Consider the following 18213-nt stretch of genomic DNA (forward strand, 5'->3'; position numbering starts at 1 on the left):
TATAAATTGGTTTTGCTCGCTTCCAGTGATAGCCGGAGGAGGGTTCACCCTGATTCCCACGTCCTTACTATGAGGAGGGTATAAAGGGCTTCCTCTTCAAACCCGGCCCGCTAAGACAAAGCTTGCTTCCCCAATTTACAGGAAAAGTTACTTCCGATTTTGTTTAACCTTTTTCTTTTCTTCCAAAAAAGATAAATAATAATATTCTTTTTTTTTCTTCTCACAAAACACTTTTAAATATATTGGGCTTTCTCTTATGGACTTTTAGATTAATCTCTTCAAATTGGGCCAAGACTAAACTTTTCAATTTGGGCTTACTCTTTTGGGCTTTTCAATTAATCTTTTTGAATTTGGGCTTCAATTTTAAATTTGGGCCTTAAACTCAATTTGGGCTTCACAAAACAACTATTTGGTTTTTTTTTTTTTCAACACTTTTTTTTTTTAACCTAGTTGGTTTTAGATCCAAATTCGTGTAAGATTTTATACCGAAATTAAAAGGAGATTTAGGCACTTACCCGAGAAGTTTGCCTCGTGTTAACCATATCGAACTTAAGATTGTTGGGGACGGCGGCTGTTGACGACGGCAAAACTCCGGCAATTCGAGCGATTCCAGATAAGTACCTGAAATTAAAAAATTATTTTGTCGAGGCCTGTGAAACACAGTTTCCTTAAGTTCGATTTCCGTGCCACCTCTAAAGCTTCGAGGCTATTGGAGCACGGTGAACTCCCAGGATACAACGACCGCGTATTTGGAAGAAGCTTTCCAAATACCAAGCGAACTCAGAGAGAGAATGCTCTTTTTCTCTAGAATGCTTGTTTCTTTTGTGTGTTTTTTATGAGCTAACCCAAAGACCCCTATTTATAGTAGAGGGAAGAATCTCAAAACAAATCAATTTGAATTTCAAAATTCAAATTTGATTTTATTTTGATATTATCTCAATCTTATCTCAATCATATTTGATAGATTTTTTGCGGATTTGAATCCAATTTGAATTTGAATTTCAAATTCAAATAAGAAGCAGATTTAAAGTTTCTAAAACTTTATACGGACCGAACTTCTCACGGGCTAGGCCCGTTTTGATTCTATCAAATAAACCCAAATCCAACACAATTTACAGAAACCAACCCACAAATTCTCCATCGATATAATGATTTCTTCCCCCTCACCTCGAGAAACCTTGTGTTTTCCTGACAAGGGCATCCACCACATGAACAAACTGGATAAGGTTCATAGTTTTTTAGTTCCCCTAGAGCCCATTGAGTTTTGTAAAGAACGAGTTGAGATCGATAGTACCCTGCTGTAATGTTTCGATTTTCTGCCAACATGAAAGATTTTGGAGACGTTCTTTTGTTTGTGCCTGGTTTCAAAGGTGGTCCAGATGATACCGGCTTCTCAAGAAAAAGGATTAAACTGGCTATTATTCCGGAAGAGATAGAGTTGGTTATCCAGGTACAGATAAGAGCGTGACAGCGAGACCAAGCTCCAAAATCGGTACGAGTTTCAGAAAGTTTGGGTATTGTGCCATAAATGAAATCGAGTTTGTGTTTGGTGGTTAGGGCCTTTATAATCGATCGTGACCAGATGGCCTAGTTGGACTCATCGGAAAGTTTCTCGGTGACATGCACAAGGTTTGAGGAATCAGCCGGATGGAGAAACGGGAGGGTTAGAAGAGGGATCTGGGTTCGAAGGTGAGATGGGTGTTGGGATTGCAGAGGCAGAAGGTAAATCCAAGGTGGAAGAAGTCCGGGTATGTGTTTGGTCTGTCATGGTTAAGGAACAGGAGAAAACGAGAGAACAAGGGTGGGAAAAGAAAAAGGATAGCGGTAAGAGCGAAAAACAAGTTAGAGCTTTGATGCCATCTCGACATTCTCAGGATGAGGAAGTCCATGGCAGCAGAGGAAGAACTTTGAAGAAGAAAAAGTGCTTTCTGTTGTATTGATCTCAAGAGTACATCTGTATATATACACTTACAAATCGAAAAATCAGCAACTGCAAGTGACCCTTAACAGCTGCATTGTCCTTTATACCTAACAAAGACGAAACCAAGAGATAACCAGAATTATACCCAGTAAAAAGGGGGACTTTAGAGGAAAGCTTTTGTAACATCAAAGAGATATATATTCGCGATTTAGGCCAGTTTTTAGAAGGGTTACCTGCGATTTATATCACCAAGACGAGCTTTTCCGTTCAAGGTCCTCATGTAAGTCAGAAAATGCTGATATAATTGCACTTGACATGACCATCCGCACCTTGTGCACAGAGTGGTTTATAGCGGTTATCTGTAGCGAAAGAATTAAGGGTTTCATTCATTACCTGGATTGGTGTAGGTGGTGAATCTCGGAATCGTCCTGCTTAAACCCCAGGCTTGTTGCTTGATTAGCTTTGAAAAACTCGGTTGAACCAAACCGAATGCAGTATCATATGAAAGATGTCATATTTCTCAGGTTTAGCATGCCAGAGGAAATGCTTCTGCACCATCTTGACCCTCATCTGCATCTTTCGGTACTTTTCATCGGGTATCGACTGCAATATCCTCTTCAAATCCCCAACGTCTTTCTCCATTACAAAAACTGCAAAGGATTCCCAGTTCAGAGCCTCGAAAAACGGAGGCACAAAGTTATCTGATATGATAACCGGGACACACTCGTAGAATATCGCTTCCACTACCCGAGGGCTATTGACCTCATACCCTCTCGGGCAGATACAGTACTTGCTGCTCTTCATGTATTGAATGTATCTCTTCATGTCCTTACCTTTGGACATTTGGCTGAATATTTTCATGTCCGGGTCCTTGCTACCGCCCCAGCGTTTTACTAAGAGAGGCCTAAAATAACCATGCATTCCACCCGCGAAGAAAGCAAGGATTGGCCTTTGAGTAGGAGGTTTTCCTCCTACAGCTCTCAAAGGTCTCCTGGGAAAGAGAATAGTTGTCTCGGGAAGAGCTACGTCTTTGCCAAAGACAAAGCCTTCTGTGACATCGGAATTGCATAATGCTCTGATGCAATTGCCCATGTATCGCCTTGTTTCAGATGGAGCCTGAAAAAAACAGATACAGAGTTATCAAGCAAGACCTGGAAGTGATTCATTGAACTCGGAGATCAAAGACAAGATAAAACAAAAGCAGCAAAAGATGCTCACCCAGTCATGACAAGCGGCGAGAAAATGATCCGACCCTTCTGTTCTGTTCCAGTAACGATACTTTGTTGAGATCATGTCCAAATAGTTCTTTAAAAACTCCACGAGATTTTTATCGCTATGTGAACCAGGGACATACAAGGTTTTCTCCAACATTTTCGAACTAAACGGGAGGTAAAAGAGGTGTGCTTTATGCGGATCTTTCGTGATAAATGTTTTGCTGGACTTGAGCAGCTTCATAAACCATCCCTCCGAAGCATATATACCTTTCAGCACCGGTTTATGCATTATCGGTCGTTTTCCTTCTCGATAGACATATACTTTGAGCATTTTCTCCATTAATTCGTAGCTTCTGCTGATTTCAAACAGCAAATGTGAAAAATATGAACACGTAAATGATAGACTGAAAACGAAAAAACCATCCAGGTCATTTAACAAACAGCAAAAATTTCATTGTGTAACTGATATAACAACACACATTTGGTGCAAATATGCTACTAAGTAGTAAAGCAAAACCCGTAAGGAAATGTAGAAGCTTCCTTTATTACTTAGCTTTAGAGAAAGATAAGATAAAGCAGTATACACTTTATGAGAAATGCATAAAACTGATATGTTAACCTTACCTTTTGAACATTGAAAGATTCCAATACAGAGAAGCATGCAAGAGAGGATCATTCTCTATGATTGGTGAGTTCTCAATTTGATTTCTCGCATATAATAGTTCCCGATCAACTGGGGAAGACCATCTAGGTTTCTGAAAAAAACACAGAAGACCATTAATAATGAAACAGAGCTGAAAAATAACGAATGATTGTTCCAGATGCCTACACCAACCCGTGAAACATGAGAATTGTGACTTTGATTCAATAAGCTCATCATCTGGGATATTGAAAAGACCCCGGAATTCGGAACCTGGACAAGTTTTTCAACCTCTGGAGCAAGCTTGTCAACAGAATGATCAGATTCATTCTCCAGAATCTCCAATTTCTCTTTCCTTTCATAATCAGAATTCGTGCTAGCGTCTTCAGTGGATTCTATATCGGTTGGTAAATCTTCAGGGGGTAAAGCAGAAGGAGATGAAAGACTTTTATTTGAGCTTCTTCTGGTTTCAAAATCGGGACTTTCATTATCATTATCAGTGTCATCCTCCATGAAAGTATCCTGCAAATCCTTCATTTCAGAATCAAGAATATGCCCTTCATCCGAAACTATTCTCTTTCTCTCCAAGACATCTTCTCTTCCATCTACCTCAGGAGCATGATATATATTTGAGGAGCTCATGCTTTTAACCGACAATGTTTCAGACTCCGATGATGGCAAAAGGGTTCCATTGTTATCATTTCTTGATATAGGAATCTTATCCTCAGCCGATAACAGAAATACAACGCTACTATATTGTACATTTACATATTGAAAGCCAACAATCAAAATGAAAACCAGACCGGCGAACAGAAGCAATCTGGTAGCCTCTACCCGACGAAGAACCTGAAGTTTCTGACGCATGGAGTGATCTATTCCTAAATTAGAATCCCTGACTAGAAAAGCATATAATAAACCTGCCAAAATTGAACTATTACTTCATCAACAATGAACATCATCATCTTGGAGACAAGATTTAGAAGATAGAACATTAAAAAAACCGAACTAAAAGTGCGAGAAGAAGATGAACCAATGCTAAATCCAAACTACTCACTGAATTTATACAGGTTGATGACCACTGGATTCAATCTTGGCTCAGCTTCATATTGACATCAAATAACTCTGTGCACCAGGAGTTCATAGGAAACCTGAGAATCAATCCAAACTTAGATTTTCCATTTTTCGCTGGCAGAAACGAAAGCCCGAATCCTATTTTGTTGTTATTACTTCTCCCGATTTCAAAAATTTGTTCCAAGGCTATGAAAAGTGGAATCTTAAAGTAACCCAATCAACTTCCATGACATAGCAGTGGAACTAGAGAAGATCTAAAGCTAAATATCACGCAAAAGTTAAATCATCCGGACTTGTCGGAATCTATTTCACCGCAATTCATCAGCGGTATCTTGGAAGAAACAACTTACGGGACAGAGGGATCGACGAGCACCAGAGATCACGGCTCGGATGTTGTAATTGCTGCCGAGAAAATCCGATAAGTTTGCTGAGAAAATGATAGAGGAATTTGTTTCTATTTTCTTCGTTCCCGTGGAAAAAGCAGGAATCCAGCTGTGAAAGAGGGAAAAAGCCCAAAGCTTTTTGTTTTCTTATAAAAAAAAAACAAAATCGCATCTTTTTTTTAATTTTATTTTATATATTTTCTCTCTCGAGACTCATTTTCTCGGGGTTTCTCGGGAAACAAACAAGTTACACGAGACATCCAACAAAACCACACGTTGATTCCATGGGAGGAATCTTATGAATTCATTGAAAACGAAATGATGGAATGTGATTAAATCATCAAAATATGTGCAAAATACGAGCGATCAGAGCGAATCAATGAATTGAGTTTTCAGAAAATGGAATATCCGACCAATTATAATTTGGGTTCGGATTTTAAATAGAGATTTTTCATACTGAAAGATTAGCAATGGGTTTAATTCATGTCGACTTTAGATTTGTTAGTTTACCATTAAAAATGTTGGATTAACGATGCGTTGGTATATATATATATATATATAAGTATAATTTGTGTTTAAAATCTCAGTTAAATTCGTGAATAAAAAAATGATCAAGTTTTTTATCGATAAATGTCGGATTTCAACGATTTAAGTTGCAAATATCGAAAATTTATATCAAATATGATGTCTGGACATAAAGAATATTTTATATTGTTTGTGTGTTGTTGGTTGAAAAGATACGTTAGATTTTTTTATTAAGATTGCGTGGACATTTTTCGATTTGAAAAATGATAATATATTATAGTTTAGTTAAAAGAAAGTTTTTGTTATGAAAAGTTAATTGTAGAGAAAACAATTTTAGTAAAAAATGATTAATTTGTTTAAATTTCATGGAATAACTTGAAAAAAATTGTTGTGAGATATAAATAAAAAAAAATACCAATTGAATACAAGTAATATATACCTAAAAATAATAATAAAAAAAGTTACCATGGTAAAAATGGTATGAATATAAATAGATCTCATCTTACAAAGTACTGCTGGTTAGATCAGTCATGTAGGGCATGCATGGTCAGTTATTAGAGCACAATATTTCTGCTTCCGATTGACGTCATCGGTGAATGGGGGCACCTCGTCTTCTATACTTTCCGCGATTATCGAAAGTATGTACAGCAGCTTGCGACAACGACTGGAAGCTCCCATGAGCCAGGAACTGACAGGATACAGAAACTACACGAAGCTTTAGCTACTGTCGACCCGGCGAGACCCGCGCGAGGACAAGACATTGTGTTGTGGAAGCACAAGGACGGACAATTCAGACCTTCTTTCCGCTCGTAGGGAACATGGCACCATTGATTACTCGAGACTCTTGAGTGTGAACATATGGGTTTCATGCTTTTGTTGTCGGAGATTTGATACACCCAAGTATTTAATAAAAAAACAAAGAGAGGAAGTATCTCTGTTAGTAAAATAATATATTTCGTTGTTAGTAAACTAAAAAAATTGTCTTCGTGAGCTGTTAGCGTGTTGTATTTGTGTGTGTATATATATATATATCAGCGCAAGTCAACACAAATGTACAATCTCGACATAAAAAGAATGCAAATACACCTACGCAATTACATATATATATATATACACACATACATACAAACATATATATAAACTTACATGTCCTAAATGCTAGAGAAGAACAACACTGAAAATGCATCATCCTCTGTAAGCTTCTAAATATCACTTGTTATGAACCATTGGAGAAATCTTTGTAGAATTGTAACATAAAACTGGATATTGAATCAAATGAATTTGGTTCACCAAAAGCCCTTGCAAGAACACTCACCATCCTTGAAATGGTGAAACCTATTCCTGTCTCTCATAATGATCTCTCTGTCAAAAATCTTTGAAACCATCATAGCGACTTGATGACAATCCCAACAAACCCTAAGGTTCTTCACAATCCTGATGGGAACACCTCCCTTCAAGCTGATCATAGCGAAGGCGATGGCGATCTTCTCGCTGTGCAAACCAACCGCTTCCTCTTTCTCTTCCTCTTCTATGTCGAAAAGAACGGGACTTATGTCCGCTTTGTACCCCGCAAGCCTCAGCTTCCGCGAGATCTCCTTCCAAGAACCCTCAATTTCTCCGTATCTCGGATGGGACTTGTCCCCAACAAAGAATTCATGAACTTCTCCGTTAATCTCCATTACGCTGCACCCGGGTTCCTTTCTTACCCCCTTGAACTTCATTACTTCTCTGACATGACTAGCATTATCCCATTTGTTTGACTCGGCATATATATTCGATAAAAGGACGTACGCCCCATGAGCCTTATCCTCTAGCTCGAGTAACTTACTTGATGCGAGCTTGGCCATTTCCGTATTCTTGTACAGCCTACAAGCATTGAGCAAAGAACCCCATATAGCATTGCGAGGCTTCATGGGCATGCCTTGGATAACACTAAGGGCCTCGTCTAGGCGCCCTGCTCGTCCATACAAATCGACTAAGCAACCATAGTGCTCGAGTCGAGGCTCTATACCATAGTCGTTTCTCATTGCATCGAAATGCTTTTGCCCTTCATCTACTAAACCAACTACACTACACGCTCTCAGGACAGACACGAATGTGATGGCATTTGCAATAATACCTTCTTGTTTCATAAGAGAGAAAAGCTCGAGACATTTCTCTCCAAACCCATTCATCGCAAGCCCGTTCAACATGCTGCTCCATGTATATACATTCTTCACTTTCATACCCCAGAAAACTTCCATGGCTTTGCTCATGTCCCCACATTTGGCATAGAAATCTATTAAAGCGGTACCAAGGTTTACATTCATTTTGATCTTGTTTTTGTCTATGTAAGCATGAGCCCATCTCCCTTGGTCCAATGCCCCCAGTTGAGTGCAAGCAGATAAAACCGAAACCAGAGATACCTCATTGACCGTGAATCCTTCCAGCTGCATCAGATGAAATAGGTTAAGTGCTTCCTTTGGATCTCCGAAGTGAGCATACCCAGAAATCATGGCACTCCAGGCAACTGCATCTCTGTCAGGCATTTTCTCAAACAATCTTCGTGCAAAAGCAATATCCCCACATTCCGCACAAGCTTTGAATATCGTTGTCTGACATACAACATCTGGATCAGAAATTGAGCTAAAGACTTTGTGACAAGAATCAAGGCAACCCAGTACAGCATACAAGGAAATCAACCCGCTTTGGACATGGGGATCATTGTCAAATCCACGTCTAGTGGCTGTACCATGGATCTGAAGTCCCGCCTCACAAGAAACTAACTTTGTGCATGCGGTAACCATGAAATTGATGGTGTAGTTGTCTGGTGAAAGATTATTTCCTGAGCAGAGGATCCTTCTGTAAACATCGAAGCTCTTTTCTGGACTGGGGCTCTTGCAATGTGCTCGGATTATGGAATTAAGAGCAAATAGGGTAGGATTATGTGACCGATCTAGTAACTCACGAGCATAATCTAAGTTCTTTGGGTTGCTCAATGCGGCTTTGGCGACGAAATGGCCTAGAAGATGGTCATCATTGAGGATTCCATTGACTAAGAGCTGGTTGTGGATCTGCCTTAGCTCATTCAACGTTGTGCCTGAATCCAAAAGGGCGATGAAGGGATGCTTCGCGATTCTGTTCATGACTAGATGAAAGGACTATACTACCCGAGCATCATACGCACCTGCATCCAGACAGAACACTACAACAAAATCATCGTCGGATCATGCAATGAAAGCAAAATACTTTGACTGATTGATTTAGTTAGTTGGTTTATAAAAATTCAGCGACCGACGATTATAGAATCATAAACACGAGAGGTGATTTGCCAAACAACATTTCTAATGTGCTGCTGATTCAAAGCTTGGTCAGAATCATTCTTGAGTTTAAGAGATCAGCTAAATTTTGGCAATTCTTTTCCCTACTATGAGTTTCTTAACTACCAACACAAATGTATCTAATGCGTATCGCAAATGCTGCCAGTTCTCAACTTGGATTCAGATTCTGAACACAAAATCCATAATATGGACATCAAACATCGAACATTAACTTGAATTCTAAGCATTAAAAAATGCTGGTTAATGCATGTTCCTCACTATGCCTAAGATGTATACCCGTTTGGACCATAAGAATAAACAAGATCAAGATCAGAAGAACAACCCAAAACAAAATGCAAGTTCAATCAAAAAGACTTCGACCAGACTTGTTCATTTCCTGTGTAAAACAACACATAGGAATAATAAACACTTGCATCTAAACTCAAGAGAATTTCGTTCTTTTCTTTGGTAAAAAACACGAGAATTTGTCAATAGATGCCCGAAAAGCAAAGGAACTAAAGTTAATGTCACAATCTCAGGATCGATACGGAAAACTCCAGAGGATAAAAGAAAATGAACGGAGAAATGTGAACAAAGGCATAGGAGACAATCCGAACAGAACAACTCTGTCAGGCATTTCATCGAACAAATGACATACAGGCACGAAGAACACGTTGAACCCTTAACGAAGATGAGAAACAAGATTGCAGACAGATTAGGAAGCCATTAAAATGATAAAAGGAAGAACCTTTGTCGTGATAGATGAGCAAAACCAGTCACGATCCTTCTCTTCCTTCGCTGGATTTTGTCAGAGTATATCTTAAGACAGGTCTTGGACAAGATTTTGGGTTTAAACATTAAATAAGAACGTGCCGAAAAAACAACATTATTTATTCGGGAAAGAGAAACGACCCATGGCGTTTCTGATTATTGCGGGAAAATGACTTAAATAATGAATCCGATTAGGGTTTGGAGTAATGATGTTAAAATGAGAGCTTCGGTAGCCAGTTCGCGGTTGACTCATTTTTTGTTGAGTCGAGCCAAAAAATAGAAGATCAAATAAAAACGGATTGAACAAGCCAGTTTGCTGCGAATCCGAATCTATTCCGTTTATTCTTTTTATGGTGTCTCTCCCAATCTCTCTCTCCACTCCAAAATTTTTTTTTTATATTTTTATATTGGTTGATATATGACACTTTTTATATTAGTTTGGTAATGTGAGATACCATTTTTTGTTAATTTTTTTGATTTAGATATGTTTTATAGATTATTATGTTAAATATTTTGTTTTATATGGAATGACTTCTTATTATTCTTATGTAGAATTCAAATTATCAAGTTTTATATAATTTTAAAAGATTTTTCGGATAATTAGATAAATATGAGTTGACTCGCGAGTTAACTCATACCTCGAACAATTTAGTTTGGATCAGAGTTTTTCTAACTCATAAAAAAACAGACCGAATAGGCTGAACAAAAAATAAGATGGCTCAAAAGAACCGATTCGAGCCGGTCCGAGCCAGCCCATTTTATGGATTGGAGTGGGTATCCAAACGTGTGGGCAGTGATGGGCAGCACTTGGAATTTGATTATTCGATATTTTTTAGGATATCCGAATTCGAAATTGGATGTTTCAATTACATGTTTCAACTATTTTCCATCAAACTTTCAACTATACGTATATGCATTCAAATTTATCAAAAATAAATCTAAAAAAATATTTATATCGAAAATTTATTAAAGAAGTTTTTTTATAATGTGAAAATTTGCCAAAACTTGTACTCAATTATATCTTCTAGAAACTCGAAAAACTCATGTGAATGTCATTTTCCAAACAAAAATTTAAACTTATGTTGAGAAAATTTTTTGTCTCGTTCTTTATCAAAATCGCTTGAACTTGGGTCATTAAAAAATGTTACTAAAACAACCAATGATTATCATTTTTACAACCATTAAAATTAAATAATACAATAAAAAATCTAAAAATCACTTATTTGTGTTTAGCAAAAAGTATGACATGTCCCTAAAATAAATAATGATGGCTCGGATTTTTTTTATTCTATATGAGTATCCCTTTGGTGTTTAGACGAACACATTTTTAGGTATTTTAGAGCTATTCTAAGTCTCTTATACTATTTCATGATTTTGACAAGACCACGAGGGGACAATGCAGAAATTCAGCATGAAACGGAGAAATTAGGCATTTGGTCCGCCCCTGACCAGAATTTACTCTGACGGACCAGCCACACTCAGCTAAGTCAGTCCAGATAGAAGAGCGAATCACAGGAACAAAAGAGAGTTTGACTGGTCCAGAACTTACCAACATTGGTTTGCTAGACCAACAGCGAGATCAGCAAATCACTTGATATACGGTTTTTGGTGCACTGAAGAATCGAATCGCGCCGTCTATTACAGGAACCCTGAGAGTGTATTTGGACAAAAATATGGACCGCCTAAAATGTAGAGAGAGTACGACACAATGGTCAAGAAAGCAATTGGAACGGGTATTAGGAAGAAACTTATGCCATTGATTACAACAAAGGATAGGAGGAACTCATGATGATTACGGCAATCGTACAGTAAACTTAGGAGGTATTCACCAAATCCGACAACAGTCGAGGATTGAAAATCGACGGAATCACACCCTCGCAGAAATTCTGAAGGTCCGGGGACCTAAGAAAATCTAAGATGGGTCTTGGAAGAAGTTTTCAACCCTTCATGAAGAAAAAGATTGGGCCGAGCCCAATTTCGCAAAAGGCTCAATACAAAATTTGTTCTTATGACTAAGAGCATGATTGGGCTGTGCCCAATTTCAAAAATAGCCCAACGCACAATTTGTTCTTATGACTCAAGAGCATGATTGGGCGGGGTGCGCCAGGTCCTCGCCTCCCATAGAACGATATCTGGGTTCGATCAAGTACGGAACGGAAGAGACCTAAAAACGATAACATGTAACACTTTGCACGTTTTCCAGTTGATTACGAAGCGACCAACCAAACTAACGCAGTTCATTGGGACAAGATCTATGTTTTTCGAGTTCAACATAACGGTCAGTGTTATTCTCTCCAGAATACAGAAACATCAGCTGTGTTTTGGACACTGTTTTCAATTAGCAATAGACATCCTCGCAAGCCTGAATTCATGTTTTGCTGTTTATGTGGGCAACCAATAAAAGTAAAAATAGCTTTCTTAAAAACTCGTCATCGATTAAATTGATCCATTGACAGACAACAAACAGCAAAAAATAAATAAATAAACATACGGCTACATTCTATTAATGCTGGATAATTTCGTTACAACATACAAATAAAAAGAAGTTATGGTTAAAGGTAGGGGTGGTTTATTTCATATGAATCGAATAACATATAATTGTAATAAAACCGAATGGTTATGATTTATCTAAACCGAATCCGAAACGAATAAAAAAAATAATTAAAAAACAGTAAAATGTTTTAACAAAATGATAATATTCGATTTCAACGTAAAAGAACGGAACCGTACCAACCCGGCCCCTGGTTAAGCATTAGACATCATACTGGTGGGGGCCGCGCGAACGCAGGCCCCCTCTGCCACAAATTACAACGTAGGCTCTCCCGCTTGGGGAGACCTTAGGCTAAGCGCCCCTCCGAAGTGCAATGGAGGTCACTAACCTAGGCCACGTGCCTTCTTGATCGCGCGTTGACCCCGTCCAGGTAAGTATGTTGTCCGCTCTCTCGAGCTCCCTACTTATGCTTCCCTCCCCTTGTTCGCGCTTTTCTATTCTTCCGATGTGGGATTTCTCTAATCACACAATATGGGTCGTGGGCTTAAAGATTAGGGGAGCCCAGATAGAGAGATGTTTGCGTTTTGTATATTTTTTAAACTAAAAATATATTTAAAATTAGAGGATTATGACGATGCAAGTACAATTCGACAATTTCTATTTTTATTATAAATTTATTATGCATTCCGCCGACTTGCACATAATTGAAACAAAAATTTTGTTGAATTGATGTTTGTATTGTACAGTTAAAAACAATGCAGCATGTCAAAAATTCGAAAATTGGGTAATTTTAGCTGGGATTATTGAATATGTGGGGATATACGTGGATGCGTGTGAGTTAATTGAAACGTATATATATCTATTCAATTTTGTAAAAAAAAAGTTCATATAAATACATCAGCTATAAAATTTCAAAAAAAAAAGAAAGGAATTTCAATAAACTTTTCTGAATTTTTTTCAACGGTTATGGTTTTTGAAAATCGTTTAAAAGTTTAGTGTTTTTTTTTTGTTTAATGTGATTATATATATACCGAAAAATAAAGTATTCTACAACCAGACTTTTAAGTCTGTATCCGAAGTAGTAACAAAGAATTCCCAGATCAAATGGTCATAATTTCCGCATAACAAAACAAAATACAAGTTTAACCCATGTGTCTAATCTCCGTTGTCGCGCATCAGATGATACCAATTCTCCAGTATTGAACCTGTCGTATTAGGGTGCTGCAGTCTGATGGAGAGCAGAATATTCCTTAGAGCCTTGTCCAGCTTCCAACGGATCCTCTCAGAGGAGCAAGCTTCATGTCTGAAAATCCGATTGTTCCGTTCTTGCCATATGACGTATATCGTGGCCTGTAGAAGGAGCTTTACGATTGTCGGTTTATCCTTGATATTTGTGTTGTTGTTGGCTATGATCCAAGAGATGCAGTCTGTCAACGCCGTTGGTGGATTATCCCAACATCTACCTGCATACGCAACCCATAAGGCTTTACTGTATGAGTATCGAAGAAAAAGATGGTCATGCGTTTCCACTTCTATCCCACAGAGACAGCATGTAGGATCCACATCGATTCTCCAGCGTAACAACCTGTCTTTCGTCGGTAACCTTGAAAATAGTACCTGCCAATGTAGAAAAGAATAACGAGGCAGCGCCTCACGAAACCAGACTGTTGAGTACCAGGCTACACGGGGCTTGGGAGACCGAAGTTGCAACCATGTTTTCCGAGCTGAGAAGATTCCTTTTTTTCCTGTCTTTTTTTTTTTTGGTGTTTTCACTCTCTTCTGCTTATAATGCATTTGTTCCCAAGTTTAGTGTTTAATTTAACGATTGTTTTGTAAATCGTTTCAAAGTTTAATATTTTATTTCATTATTTTTTTTAAAAAAGTTTAGAGTTCAATACAAGTGTTAGAAAGATTGACCATATTTATATAAACATTTTAAAGTTCAGATATTTTTTATTACAAAATTTTGAATTAGTACGTGATTTTTTCTCTTTTTTTATGGGAAGTTTACTTTATGAGCATATATAGAAGTTTTTACTCATTTCTGAAGTCATTTGCATAGGCATCATAATTTTTTTTTTTTAAAAAAACATCATAATATTCAAACTTAAATATATTTCTTTGGTTGACAACATCACCATCTACCAATTAATTAACTCTGGTTATACTCCACACATGGTTTTTGTAGAAAGATACAAATCTTTACTATCATTTTGGTTAATAAGCTATATATGATATAACTTAACCAAATGATGACGATACCAAACGAAATATATAAATATTAATGAATAAAAATATATAAATATATAATATGTAAGTATAAATAAATATAAACAAAATTATTAGAACATTAAGGATTGTTGGGGCAATCTCTTAATTAAGAAAACTGCCTCTGATAATGATGGATCTGCATCATTAGAGGTATGACTCACCTTCTTTACATCATTCATATACAGGATGATTTGTTATATACATCATATCGAACAACCGTTTTGTTTTGTCGTTTGCCTTCTCCTCTTGTGAATTTTGTTCAAACGATGCCCCAGAAAAAATATTTATCACCATTTCAATATACGAATTTCTTAAAACTTCTACATCATCATACCTATGATGATGTGGATCCATCTTCGATGTCGGCATATGTCTCATTGTAATTGTCCGAACTTCTTCTCCATGCATACGCCAAATGTAATAGTCGTCTATGAACCCCCTTCAAAATAGATGTTTACAAATATTTTTTTGAGTGCAAAATTTTAAATTTCAATAACTTATACATGGACGTAGCATCTTTCTATGTTCTTTGCACAATGGTTGCATCGGATAAAATTCATTAATTATTCCAAACCGATAATGAATTCTTGTGTAACCTCTTTTGTAATCGGATTTACTCTTTTATATATCCATTGTTGGGACGTATGAATATTCGGATTTGCTGAAAAATATACTTTTTTGAATTTTTTTTTGTGAAGGAATAGTACAAAAATGATTTGGAGAGTGGTTTGAGAGGGGAATGAGCGGATGGATATATATAAAGGCATATTCCAGCGGACGTCTTGTTGGAAAATTTCAATGTTCAAAATAGTCCAACTGACATCAGTTGCATTCGTCTGACCATTATCAAATGTTTGAAAATTTCCAACGGATATCCATTAGAACCTTTATTGTCAACGGTACGAAATGTTCCAACGGAAGTTGGAAATTTTACCAAATTGTAACGGAATTCCGTTAGAAAATTTTTTCTCGAATTCCAACGCATAGCCATTGGAAAGTATGTTGAAAAGTTTCAACTTAACTTTGCCGTTGATGTTGAAAATTTTAACGGATTTCTAATGGACTAATTCATTGAAAATCCATTGAAATATTTTCAACTGATATCTGTTGGTGATCCGTTGAAATAATTTCAATGGACTAATTTATTGGAAAAATCCGTTGAAAATACACAGTTTTTTTGTAGTGGGAGACAAGATAGTTGATTTTCGATTAAATTGTCTCTTCGATCTGTTGAACGCGATCATCGACATGTGTACTGTTAGTTCGACTGTGAGTATCCTAAAACACTCGCAGAATTAAGCGACTATTGTCTGTATTAGTATGTGTACTAAGCAACTTATATGTTTTCTATCTGTTTTGTTTGTGTTTTTCCATAAAAATGAATACTATAGATAATGTACCTACTCTCTCCATGCGGTATACATGGATATATCTGTCGCAATATCCGTCGTATTTCACAGTTTTTCTTGTCATGTTACAACAATATTGTGCGCATGATTCATGAAGAATTCAAGACAACACAAACTAAGGATGAACATGAGAGCAAGGTCGAGATTTGGATGAGTTGTTTACAAATTAATGAAGGACGTGGAGCTCAGAAATCTGACACGGTCCATGTTATTTCTAACAAGGACCACGTCGGAGTTATAAAAATCTGACACGACATGTATCACGTTTGTCTAGTCTGTGTTAGAGTTACAGAAATCTAACACGTCTTGTATCACTTCAAACATGGACTTTCATATAGTTTGATGAGTTTTGCTCAAAAACTTGTCACAGTTGTGTTACATATGACACAATTCGAGTCACTTCTACGAGTTGTATTAAAACTACGTAGTTTTGAACTTTATTAGGATTTTGTTTCTTATACGTATGGTTTTTAGTCATTGTAGAACACAACTTGGTTTTTATTCTATTCAGAGAGTTTTTTTTTAAGTCGCTTAGTTTTAAAGATCGAGACCGGTTTGACCGGATCGATCCAGTCCGAGCCGAGAATTGCTTTCTGTCTAAGCTATATTGTTCCGGATCGGACCAGACCTCGTCAAAGTGTCGGCAATATGATTTTGCCTATTCAGAACGGATCATGTGTGGTCTGGGTCAGACCATGTACTTGACGAAGTGTAGGCAGAATAAATCTCGTGGTCTGTACCGAACCAAACATCGACATACATTATTTCTACTTTAACTTGACTTTTATGAGTGGATATTAGTGGAGAACAACTCCATTAGTGGCTAATCGCACTCTCAGACCTCTAGATCAGATATTAGAGTTGAGAGAAACTCTCTCAAAAAGTTCAAAACACAGATTGAGATCTCTAACTCTAGCGGACAAGTTTCAAGCAGTTAGAATATATCCCAAAGTGTGGATATTTCGAAAGAGTGTTGACTCCTTCAATATCTAAGATGTGATCAACAATTTTAGTCTGATCGGCCTTCAAATTGTGAATCTAAATGATTCAAAAGATTAGTTTTATTTTTTGAAGTTCTTCCTAAACATGATCTTTGGAGGATTTAGAAAAAAAATTTCGATTTTTATTTTATTTTTTTCCGAAAATTTTTGAAGTCTGATGAAGAAGACGACTCGTGGTTTTATATTGCGTTTTGCGACGGAATTTTCCGTCGCACTCCGTCACAAAATGAAATTAATTTACGCGCCCAAAATTCAAAAAATTTCGTCGAAAAACGAAACCAAATACATTGCGACGGAATATTCCGTCGCAATCCGTCACAATTTTTATTTTCCGTCGCAAATCATCTATTTCTTTGGTATGACAGAATTATCCGTCGCAAACCGTAGCACATTGCGACGGATTTTGCGACTGTTTGCGATGGATAATTTTTTCCCACATTCTGTCGTAAAATCGTCACATTCCGTCGCAATTTTCTGTGCGACGGAAATTTCCGTCGCAAATTCCGTCGCTATATGCAGATTTTTTTGTAGTGTAACTACGAGCATTCCCATCCAAATCCTTAACCATAAAATCAAGGTTAAAGTTCGATGTACTTACTTTTTTCCATGAATACCCAGACGCAACACTTGCTTCCTCGTGACTCCCCCTGATGATGAATTCTTATTCTTCATATGAAATTTTTTTTTGTTTCTCTACAAATAAAAGAAGTTTATGCATGACTGGGTTTCGTCTCTCCTAATTTCTTTTCGCCCACTATCTTCTCCCTCATCGTTTGACCATTATGTTCCTACAATTTATATAGCCTTCACCACAACACTTCGTTCTATTACTCTATTCCGACGATTTATTTTGGGAAACTCGAACATATTGCTCAAACGTAAGAAAGCTCAAACGTGGGATACTTTTTTATTATTATTTTTTTAAATTACGTCGATATTTTTTAACATGTATTTTTATGTTTCTAGTAAAACCCATAGAAATTCTTAAAGTTGTAAAATAGTGAAAAATTAATTCTCAAAATTTTCATTTAATAAATTTATTTCTAAATTTGTAAAATATATCTTTATATTCTCAAATTTACTATTTGGTGTCAGAATAAATCTCGACAATATTGATCCAAAAGTAAGTTTGAGAATTACAATAATATATATTGCAAGTTTAAGAAGTACAAATACACTTTTTATAAATTTAAAAATAGATTTGTGGAACGAAAAAT

At 36.9% G+C, this 18213-nt stretch overlaps 3 protein-coding genes and 1 long non-coding RNA gene across 14 annotated transcripts; 1 reads left to right on the plus strand and 3 right to left on the minus strand.

Moving 5' to 3' along the window:
• The first annotated feature begins 1138 nt into the window (after nt 1-1138).
• On the plus strand, nt 1139-2007 carry LOC104818567. Its single transcript, XR_772689.1, has 2 exons — nt 1139-1450; nt 1558-2007. It is a non-coding gene; the product is annotated as an uncharacterized LOC104818567 (long non-coding RNA).
• On the minus strand, nt 1913-5341 carry LOC104818566 (probable glycosyltransferase At3g07620). Of its 9 annotated transcripts, none has more exons than XM_010548194.2 (8): nt 5197-5341; nt 4830-4923; nt 3965-4692; nt 3760-3890; nt 3140-3491; nt 2755-3037; nt 2155-2571; nt 1913-2028 (listed from the first exon to the last, which is right to left on the minus strand). In XM_010548194.2, exons 3-7 carry the CDS (start codon nt 4637-4639, stop codon nt 2378-2380), a joined length of 1635 nt encoding a protein of 544 aa, XP_010546496.1. In that variant the 5' UTR covers nt 4640-4692; nt 4830-4923; nt 5197-5341; the 3' UTR covers nt 1913-2028; nt 2155-2377. The 9 variants fall into 9 exon arrangements, with proteins under 9 accessions (XP_010546496.1, XP_010546491.1, XP_010546490.1 ...); XM_010548189.2 differs by having other exon boundaries at nt 2155-2179; nt 2315-3037; nt 5197-5340; XM_010548188.2 differs by having other exon boundaries at nt 2155-2216; nt 2315-3037; nt 5197-5340.
• A 1461-nt stretch (nt 5342-6802) lies between these two features.
• On the minus strand, nt 6803-11669 carry LOC104818568 (putative pentatricopeptide repeat-containing protein At5g40405). 3 transcript variants are annotated; one of them, XM_010548197.2, is made up of 2 exons: nt 11374-11669; nt 6803-8920 (listed from the first exon to the last, which is right to left on the minus strand). In XM_010548197.2, the coding sequence occupies exon 2, from the start codon at nt 8877-8879 to the stop codon at nt 7041-7043; it is 1839 nt and encodes a 612-aa protein (XP_010546499.1). In that variant the 5' UTR covers nt 8880-8920; nt 11374-11669; the 3' UTR covers nt 6803-7040. The 3 variants fall into 3 exon arrangements, with proteins under 3 accessions (XP_010546499.1, XP_010546498.1, XP_010546497.1); XM_010548196.2 differs by lacking the exon at nt 11374-11669 and adding an exon at nt 9802-10116 and having other exon boundaries at nt 6803-8938; XM_010548195.2 differs by lacking the exon at nt 11374-11669 and adding an exon at nt 9802-10115.
• A 1801-nt stretch (nt 11670-13470) lies between these two features.
• On the minus strand, nt 13471-14029 carry LOC104820081. The gene is made up of 3 exons (XM_010550454.1): nt 13991-14029; nt 13863-13932; nt 13471-13778 (listed from the first exon to the last, which is right to left on the minus strand). The coding sequence occupies exons 1-3, from the start codon at nt 14027-14029 to the stop codon at nt 13471-13473; spliced, it is 417 nt and encodes a 138-aa protein (XP_010548756.1).
• Nucleotides 14030-18213: the final 4184 nt, after the last annotated feature.

Source organism: Tarenaya hassleriana, unplaced genomic scaffold, assembly GCF_000463585.1.
Source record: "Tarenaya hassleriana unplaced genomic scaffold, ASM46358v1 Cleome3, whole genome shotgun sequence".
NCBI classification, from domain to species: domain Eukaryota; kingdom Viridiplantae; phylum Streptophyta; class Magnoliopsida; order Brassicales; family Cleomaceae; genus Tarenaya; species Tarenaya hassleriana.

Coding starts and splice junctions, on each gene's coding strand:
- LOC104818566 (XM_010548186.2), bottom strand. CDS start 4,639: ATGCGTCAGAAACTTCAGGTTCTTCGTCGGGTAGAGGCTACCAGATTG. Junction 3,891..3,964: donor CTCATGTTTCACGGGTTGGT/GTAGGCATCTGG, acceptor TGTTTTTTTCAG/AAACCTAGATGGTCTTCCCC. Junction 3,038..3,139: donor TCGCCGCTTGTCATGACTGG/GTGAGCATCTTT, acceptor TGTTTTTTTCAG/GCTCCATCTGAAACAAGGCG.
- LOC104818568 (XM_010548197.2), bottom strand. CDS start 8,879: ATGAACAGAATCGCGAAGCATCCCTTCATCGCCCTTTTGGATTCAGGC.
- LOC104820081 (XM_010550454.1), bottom strand. CDS start 14,029: ATGGTTGCAACTTCGGTCTCCCAAGCCCCGTGTAGCCTG. Junction 13,933..13,990: donor CCCAAGCCCCGTGTAGCCTG/GTACTCAACAGT, acceptor CTACATTGGCAG/GTACTATTTTCAAGGTTACC. Junction 13,779..13,862: donor CGATGTGGATCCTACATGCT/GTCTCTGTGGGA, acceptor TTGCGTATGCAG/GTAGATGTTGGGATAATCCA.